At 45.9% G+C, this 9,349-nt stretch overlaps 1 protein-coding gene across 2 annotated transcripts in view; it reads right to left on the reverse strand.

Annotated features, from left to right (window-relative positions):
• Positions 1-7,236, reverse strand: part of LOC129832991 (SH3 and cysteine-rich domain-containing protein 2-like) — a 30,854-nt gene extending 23,618 nt beyond the window's left edge. Inside the window, exons 1-2 of one of the 2 annotated variants that reach the window (XM_055897182.1) lie at positions 6,715-7,236; positions 6,474-6,628 (exon numbers count right to left, since the gene is read on the reverse strand). In XM_055897182.1, the coding sequence (XP_055753157.1) occupies positions 6,474-6,628; positions 6,715-6,766 (207 nt within the window). In that variant the 5' untranslated portion in view covers positions 6,767-7,236. Of the gene's footprint in view, positions 1-6,473; positions 6,632-6,714 lie in introns of both variants that reach the window. The other variant, XM_055897181.1, reaches the window with a different exon arrangement.
• Positions 7,237-9,349: the final 2,113 nt, after the last annotated feature.

Below are 9,349 nucleotides of genomic sequence, written 5' to 3' on the forward strand. Positions count from 1 at the left end.
GACAGACAGACAGGTCACTCTGCGTGTCTGATGAGGAACATGCTCACTGAGCACAAAACAAAGGCAGGAGATAGGAGAGAAATCATTCTACGTGGATAAATGTGTTTTCTTCCTAGTAGTGATGATATGATAGGAACATGTTCTGATTGCAATGTCAGAGTGATGTAGTAAGTTGTATGCTATGAAAATAAATAAAGAGTTGCAGACTGTATATACAAGCTCCCAGTCATTTATTGGATAAACCACCAATGTTTTGGCATCACTGTGCCTTCTTCAGGGTGATGTAGTAAACCATAGACATCTGGAATACAATAGAAATGTGAAGCATGTGTGAGCTGATTCAGTGTCTGTGTGAGACAGTGTGTGTGTGTGAGAGAGAGAGAGAGAGAGAGAGAGAGAGAGAGAGAGAGAGAGAGAGAGAGAGAGAGAGAGAGAGAGAGAGAGAGAGAGAGAGAGAGAGAGAGAGAGAGAGAGAGAGAGTTGGAGTGAGAGTGTGTGTGTGTATGTGGGGGACAACCGCAGGGTGCATGTGACGCGCCTACTACAGTAGTGTCTAGGTAGAGGTTAATTGCATACCCCCTTACCACGTGCTTGCATACTAGCCGGCTAGCCCTTGTGGTGAAATGGGGAGCAGCTTCATGCACAAGTCTCCCCTTTCCGGTACAAAGCCTCTCCATGACCAAGACTCCTGTCCGGCCTCCTCGCGGCGGCACACATTAACTGGTTGACTTGAAACTCCAGGCTATCCGGCAGGGGATCTTGGAGCAGCAGTGGGCCCCAGAGATGCGTCCGTGCAGGCCCACCTCTGTGTGGACACGTCCTGGCAGCCACCAACCACTGATCCACTGCCTTGTGCGTTAGTCTGGTATGACAAACACTAGGGGAGCACACCCTGAGAGAAAAGCAGCGTGCTGGCGGCGGACTGGGGTTTCGGCAGCCTCCTGCAGTTGTGGAAGATACTGGTCATCCTGGGTTTCCCTCCTTGCCACTGGAATTTCACCTTCCCACAGTGAAGTAGTGCTGTTGGGGATTGTGCACCCTCGGCGGCACCTTAAAGAACTTCCTTTGCGCAGGTAACCACTTCTGACCTCGGTGAAGCCATCAACCGGAAACCGGACTAAAGTCTGGCGGCCTTGGGGTGTCTGGTGACGGGGGCAGGAGTGAATGCGGGGGCAGGAGTGAATGCACCGGGAGCGCTTAATCAGACACCTGCACTCCAACGGCATAGGGCTATTATGGTCGCCAGCAGCTGGGACTTGAGTGGCAACTGCTCTCGGCAGACCCCTGTGTGACTGAGCAGCCCTATTTAGGAGCCATACTGCTCACCCCAGCTGGGGAGAGGCCTAGAAAAGGTGGGCTAAAAATTGCACACTCACTCCATCCTGGATAGGCTACCGCACCTATTTCAGTTCCACTCAGCGGTCAAAAAATGCAGAAGAAAATAATTCCCCTGAAACTGGCGACATGGAACATCAGAACTCTTTTGGACACTGACGATAATAGCGATAGACCCCATCGGAAGAACAGCTTTGATTGCTGCAGAACTAAAGTGTGACAACATTGACAAAGCTGCCCTGAGTGAGACCAGGTTCCTGGATGAAGGTTCCCTGAAAGAGGAGGGAGAAGGCTACACCTTCTGGAAAGGTTACCCTCCGGGCGGACAACATCAGCACGGTGTGGGACATTACAATCAAGAACAGCCTTCTACCCAGCCTCACCGAAACACCCGTTGGCATAAGTGAAAGACCCATGCCTCTCCGTATCCCCCTAGCCAAGATGTGTTATGCTACTCTTCTCAGTCAAATCAAATCAAATCTTATTAGTCACATGCGACGAATGCAACAGGTGCAGACCTTACAGTGAAATGCTTACTTACGAGCCCTTAACCGACAATGCAGTTTCAAAAAAATATGGATAATAACAAGAGATAAAAGTAACATGTAATTAAAGAGCAGCAGTAAAATAACAATAGCGAGTCTATATACAGGGGGTACCGGTACAGAGTCATTGTGCGGGGGCACTGGTTAGTTGAGGTAGTATCAACATGTAGGTAGAGTTGTTAAATTGACTATGCATAGATGACAACAGAGAGTAGCAGTGGTGGAAAGAGGTGGAGGGGGGGTGGCAATGCAAATAGTCTGGGTAGCCATTTGACTAGATGTTCAGGAGTCTTATGACTTGGGGGCAGAAGCAGTTGAGAAGCCTCTTGGACCTAGACTTAGCGCTCTGGTACCGCTTGCCGTGCAGTAGCAGAGAGAACAGTCTATGACTAGGGTGGCTGAAGTCTTTGACAATTTTTAGGGCCTTCCTCTGACACCCCCTGGTATAGAGGTCCTGGATGGCAGGAAGCTTGGCCCCAGTTATGTACTGGGCCGTTCGCACTACCCTCTGTAGTGCCTTGCGGTCAAAGGCCGAGCAGTTGCCATACCAGGCAGTGATGCAACCAGTCAGGATGCTCTCGATGGTGCAGCTGCAGAACCTTTTGAGGATCTGAGGACCCATGCCAAATCTTTTCAGTCTCCTGAGGGGGAATAGGTTTTGTCGTGCCCGCTTCACGACTGTCTTGGTGTGCTAGGACCATGTGTGTTGGTGATGCTGTCACCAAGGAACTTGAAGCTCTCAACCTGCTCCACTGCAGCCCCGTCGTTGAGAATGGGGGTGTGCTCGGTCCTCTTTTTCTTGTAGTCCACAATCATCTCCTTTGTCTCAATCACGTAGAGGAAGAGGTTGTTGTCCTGGCATCACACGGCCAGGTCTCTGACCTCCTTCCTATAGGCTGTCTCGTCGTTGTCGGTGATCAGGCCTACCACTGTTGTGTCATCGTCAAATTTAATGATGGTGTTGGAGTCGTGCCTAGCCGTGCAGTCATGCGTGAACGGGGAGTACGGGAGGGGACTGAGCACGCACCCCTGAGGGGCCCCTGTGTTGAGGATCAGTGTGGAGGATGTGTTGTTACCTACCCTTACCACCTGGGGGCGGCACGTCAGAAAGTCCAGGATCCAGTTGCAGAGGGAGGTGTTTAGTCTAGAGGTCGACCGATCGGCATGGCCGATTAATTAGGGCCGATTTCAAGTTTTCATAACAATTGGTAATCACCATTTTTGGACACCGATTATGGCCGATTACATTGCATTCCACGAGGAAACTGCGTGGAAGGCTGACCACCTATTACGCGAGTGCAGCAAGGAGCCAAGGTAAGTTGCTTGCTAGCATTAAACTTATCTTATAAAAAACAATCAATCTTCACATAATCACGGGTGATGATTTAACAAAGGCGCATTCGCAAAAAAATCACAATCGTTGCATGAATGTACCTAACCATAAACATATTTTACCATCCTTAAAATCAATACACAGAACTATATATTTTTAAACCTGCATTTGAATTAAAAGCAATTCATTTTAGCAAAATATGTTTATGGTTTGGAACATTTGTGCAACAATTGTGCTTTTTTCGCGAATGCGCCTTTCGGCGATTACCGATTGTTATGGAAACTTGAAATCGGCCCTAATTAATGCTGATTAATCGGTCGACCTCTACTCTCAACAGCCCCACATCTGCTACCCTTCACAAGGAATGGCGTGCATCGCGCAAGAAAGTGCAAACAACCTTGCATGCTCTGCAGAACGAATGGTTGACTAATAAGGCACAGGAAATCCACATTTATGCTGACAAAAACGACATGCACAATTTCTACAACTAAAGCTATCCATGGCCCAAGAAGTCGCTCCATAACCCCCATGAAAACAGCTGATTGTCTGACTCTCTTGAAGGACCAAAACCAGATCCTATGAGGTGGGTTGACCACTTTGAAGCACTACTCAATCAGCATTCTTCTACAGACCACTCCATCCTGGAAGAACTGCTTGTCCGTCCACCCATTCAAGACCTCAGCCAACCTTCCAAGTGGTGTTATCAGCTATCCATTCCCTCAAGAACAACAAGACTCCTGGCGCTGACGGCATCACGGCAGAGCTACTTAAGAAGGGAGGTTACTTCTGTACCAGAACACTCCACCAGTACATTCCTGAGGTTTGGGACCTGGAGAACGTCCCCCAACAGTGGCGGGATGCAAACATTGTCACCATCTATAAGAACAAGGGTGACAAGTCCATCTGCGGCAACAGCCGGGGGATATCCCTTCTGGCTGTTGCCGGCAAGGTCCTGGCCAAGGTGATGATACACAGGCTGGTGAACGACATCACAGAGGAACTGCTGCCAGAGTCACAATGCGGCTTCCGAAAGAACAGGATAGTCGACATGATATTCACGGCACGGCAACTCCAGGAGAAGTGCTGTGAACAACATCAGTACCTTTTTGTGGCCTTCGTCAACCTCTCTCTCCAAGGCCTTCAACACTGTAAGAAGGCGACTACTATGGGGCATTCTACTCAAATTTGGCTGTCCAGACAAATTTGTCAACATCCTTTGCCAGTTCCATGATGGGATGATAGCTCGGGTGGCCATAGGAGTGCAGGAGTCAGTGCCCTTTGTAGTAAGCATCGGTGTGAGGCAGGGGTGTGTGCTGGCACCGGTACTCTTTAACATCTTCCTCCCATGTGTCACCCAGCTTCTCCACAAGGAGAACAGCGGTGTTGTGGTGGATTTCAGGCTGGAAGAAATTTGTAAGTCGCTCTGGATAAGAGTGTCTGCTAAATGACTTAAATGTAAATGTAAATGTAAAACAGTTCCCAAAGAATTGTGTGTGTGTGTGTGTGTTTGTGTCTGTTTCAAAAGGCACTTCAAGAAAAAACACTTTAAACCCGGACACTCTTTACCGTGTATTCTATAGTCTACTACTTCAAGGTCATTTTTGAAATGTACCTTTCAAAATAGTGTCTCAGAGTCAGGTAGCATTCTATGTAATCACAAACCTCATTTGAACAACTGAGCGTAGGTAAGCTACATCAATGGGTGTTGTGTGCTTTTATCTAACGCTGCATGCAAAAACCTTCATACCAGTCGGCATAGCAGGACAAGAATGCAAGAAAGAGAAGCAAGAAAGAGATTGACGGCAAAAGCAAGCAAGCACAAGTGTATACGTTGCTATGGTGATTTCAGTAAACAAAGAGTGCAAATCAACATCGGGTGGAAAACAACGCTATGGCAGAAGGCAAAAGTGGAAATAGTTTAACTCTGGCGGCGGCAAGACCCGTCTACAGTGGCGTCTGACTGCATTCATCGCCAGCCTCAAGGCATTTACCGTCGTTCTCTCATTGAAAACAATGACATCCAGTTTGCTGTCTATCTCCTGCCATCTAAACCCAGCATTCACCTCAACCTCAGCAAATACAAAAGTCAATGACGCATGATAGACAATGATAGAAACATGCACAGCAAGGCAGTCAAATGACCAGAACATCGAGGGACAACATGTAATAGCTTGTTTCTATCAGTTTTGACCCCATGGGCCTTGAATTCTGGACAGTAAACGAGTTTGCGTCAATTGAGAAGTTGCTTGGCACTTTGTAATCTCTTCTATTAAACTAAATAATTGTGAGTGGAGTAATGCTGTGAGTGTCTGCAGTGTTCAAATAATTTACATTCAAAACTAAACAAACTTTCCTAATGGGCCTGATGGCAAGATAACCTGGACAGGACATTAATTCTAAAACATTCTGGAACCTGCGTGTCCCTTTGTAAAGTCTTCTTCATTTTGAGCATGTGTGCGTGAGCATAGACACACACACATGCACGCACGGACGCACGCACGCACGCACGCACGCACACACACACACACACACACACACACACACACACACACACACACACACACACACACACACACACACACACACACACACACACACACACACACAGTAAGAGAGAGAAAGAGAACGTTCCAATCATCTTGCCCCCTTTACGTCACCTGACGTGAGTTATTTTAGTTCCCCATAGTGACGCAATTTACTGATGACGCGGTTTGAAATGCACCTGGCTGAAATCTACTGTGTTCAAGACAGTTGGGTTTATTACGATTCAAATTATGAAAAAAACTCTATATGTTATAATAAATAATATAAAAACTACAATACTGTAATAAAGCAGTAATTAACTATAATTTGCCAAATGATATTAAGTAAACAGTAACTCCATCTCAGCATCGTAAAACAAAAGAAAGATATCAATGTGATGGTGAAAGCAACAAGCACTTTTGACTTTCTTAAACCATGTCATACAGGCTACTGGTATGTGGTTGTGTCATGGCTTTCTGGCCAAATATTACACGTGTTATTAACACAAATCAAACATATTCACCATGTGAAAACACCTGGAACAACCATTCAAACACCTTCATGTTACAAAATCTCCACTATCTAGTCAGAAGAACGGACTGCGTAAAACCTTCACACCACTGTGGACTGAGGTTCAAATTTCTCCCGCTGGTTATCTTGCAAGGATAGTTGTTGTTTCACCGAGGTCCGAGACAGTTGTCAGCCAGTGAGACATGTGATTGTAGTATACTACTTGCCTTTGACACCGGTGTGATGGACATGTTGCTTGGCGAGCGTTGGAGCTGCGTCTCGGTCTCCATCTCGCTGTTCTCCGTCATCATCAGTCTCTTCACGAGATGAAACGAGACAGTCTGCTGTATGTGGTCCGGGTTCCAGAATAACCGGACTGTTACTGCTGAATTCATTCAAATGTGAGTTAGTCAAAAGTACTGCCCAGTGTAGCGGTTGAAATTGGCTAAATAAAGTGTGACATCTCACCACGTTTTAACGATTCACGCGCGCGGGGAATAGGCAGGCTGTTGAGGATCATGCGGCACGAGATGCACAGGGTTACGTCCAATTAATACACATCACAGGTCTAAAGGCATTTTAGGTCAGGGCTGCAGAAAGGGTGCAGTCTGTGGCGGTATTCGAAAGATTGGACCTTAGTTACGCATCAGCAAATAACGCTCCTATCCTGCCCTGCGAGGCAAGTAACCTACCAACTGCTATTCTCCCTGATAGTACTATAGTAGTCAACTAAACTCTGATCCAAATACCTCATGTTGGAACAAGCAGGTGCGACTCTACTAAAGAAGAACAAATATTAATAATGTGTTCGAATCTGAGGGCTTATAGTCCATTAGATTTCCAAAAAAAAGTAGTTGAGATGTTCCAGGAAGGTTTCTCGCACAAGCCAGAACTCCTGTAGTAGTAGTATGGTAAGGGTGCAATAGCATTTTCCTTTCGTCGAACCTTTAACTGGACGTGTGCTGCCAACATAAATTCGACTAAACTTCAAACCTAGTCACGCCTCCATGTGCGTCCGTGGCGCATGATTGGCGCACTCTTTACAACTATGTCAATATTAATTTACTCAAATTTCAGGATTGGTGGTTGTCAGAATTTCATAAAGGGGGGCGGTATCTTGGTGTGACAGTAGGTTATGATGGAAAATACTGGGCTTCAAACAAAGCTCCCATAAACGTATTGGGAACAGGGAAAATCTCTGTGTAAATTAACGCCATGGTCACAGAACATTTGTATTGTCGACATTTCTATTGATGGGCTATCATAAAGTGTTTACTCACATGCCTAAGACGATATGGTTCAAATAAAGATACCTTTCGCATAACGATTACATTAGAGATTGTTATTTTAGAATAAATGGTCAGTGTAGCGGTGATTTTTTTTTTCTTCCAAAAACTTTTGAAAAAAGCTACTTTTGTTTCCACCGTCACCACCATGTCTTGTTTCTAGGTGTTAGTCATCAATATAGGTAGCCAGACTATATGTGCCCTTCTGTATGCGTCATCGAGCACAAGTCAAACAAGATCAGACTCTCTCTCTCTCTCTGTGTGGTGTGTGTGTGTGTGTGTGTGTGTGTGTGTGTGTGTGTGTGTGTGTGTGTGTGTGTGTGTGTGTGTGTGTGTGTGTGTGTGTGTGTGTGTGTGCAATGGACAGCTCACGAATCAGCATGATGAATCACTTCCAAATAATAGACTGTACCTTATCACACCTTAGAGCACGCACCACAGGGTACATGTAGATGTCATACCTGTCTATTATGAAATGATTGGTTAGGGGGCCAGGTTTTCCACACTGATGTGATGACATCTTGCCTGAAGTGCAATTTATTATTCGAAAACCGTTTCAATCATTGCACGTTGACTAGTGCACTTGTCTTGGAATGAACACGGAGAATGAAGCAGTCTCACCAGGTAGCCTACTGATAATACGGTCTGTTTATACTGAGGCTAAATATGAAAAACACTGATCTGACTGACCCAGAGGAGGGATACAAAGTCTGGGAATATAATCCGAGAAGAGCTTCAATTTATATTAATAGTTTTCAAGTGGTTTCCCCCGGAAAGACGACCCTTGTGGGACAGGTTGGCCCATTTCCCACTGTCTGTCTGAAAGTATCTACATGAACATATCTAAAAGAGAGGTAGGAAGTAGGAGGATAGTTAGAGAAAGGGAATAAAGAGAGTGAGGGCGATTGAGTGAGATAAAGAGAGACACCAGAGCATCTTCGAGTAATGATCTTCTCTGTTCTCTTCCTCATCCTGGTTTCTGTCCTCTCCTTTCTTTAACCACCATGCTCCGCTCCAAGGTTACCTGTGCTTATAAAACGAACCCCTACGTGCGGTCTTTGTTACAGCAGCTTCCATTTAGCAGATACAGTAAGTGTTGCACAGCCCATCTCTCCTTCATTTTCTCCCTGTCCTATAAAACACAGCGGGCACAGTCACAGACCCTATCTGCCTTATAAAGGTGAGCTCCTAATCTCCTATACAGATGTACCTCTGATGCCTAAACAGCAGGCAGTGGCCATTCATCATGTGTCATGTGATACTGACAGGGGTGATGGTTATAAGGGGGGCTACAAATGGGGGCTGTGGTTACAAACAATTTCCTTAGTCTTCGAACCCATCCCATTCATCTGTTGTTTTCCATTGATTGGTCATTCGTTCAACTGTGGACTCACTGACAGGGATAATCAGGGACAAACTCTTCTACTTTCACATAGGTGAAAGGGGAAGAGTGATGGAGAGCCTGTGTGTGTGTGTGTGTGTGTGTATGTGCAAACACAGAGCTGGTAGCAGTCTGCCACAACATCAGAGAGAGCTACACGTCTGCATATGATTACAGTATTTCTATGTATGTATGTATGCATTCCATTATTTCACCTAAGCCCTTCATCAAAGTTTGGGCTAAGCTGTCAGAAGCCATTTAATGGAGGAGAGAGGGAGAGAGAGAAGAGAGAGAGGGAGCAAGAGAGGACGAAAGGAAGCCAAGGAGAGTGACATTATTATTGTGTTACCCCAGCCTCAGTAATCATATTCAAATGAATTATTCCTAGTTTTCTCCAGCGCGTCAGCAGCAAGTGCCAGCTGCATGGCAGATTGTG

Source organism: Salvelinus fontinalis, chromosome 34 (assembly GCF_029448725.1).
Source record: "Salvelinus fontinalis isolate EN_2023a chromosome 34, ASM2944872v1, whole genome shotgun sequence".
Lineage (NCBI taxonomy): Eukaryota > Metazoa > Chordata > Actinopteri > Salmoniformes > Salmonidae > Salvelinus > Salvelinus fontinalis.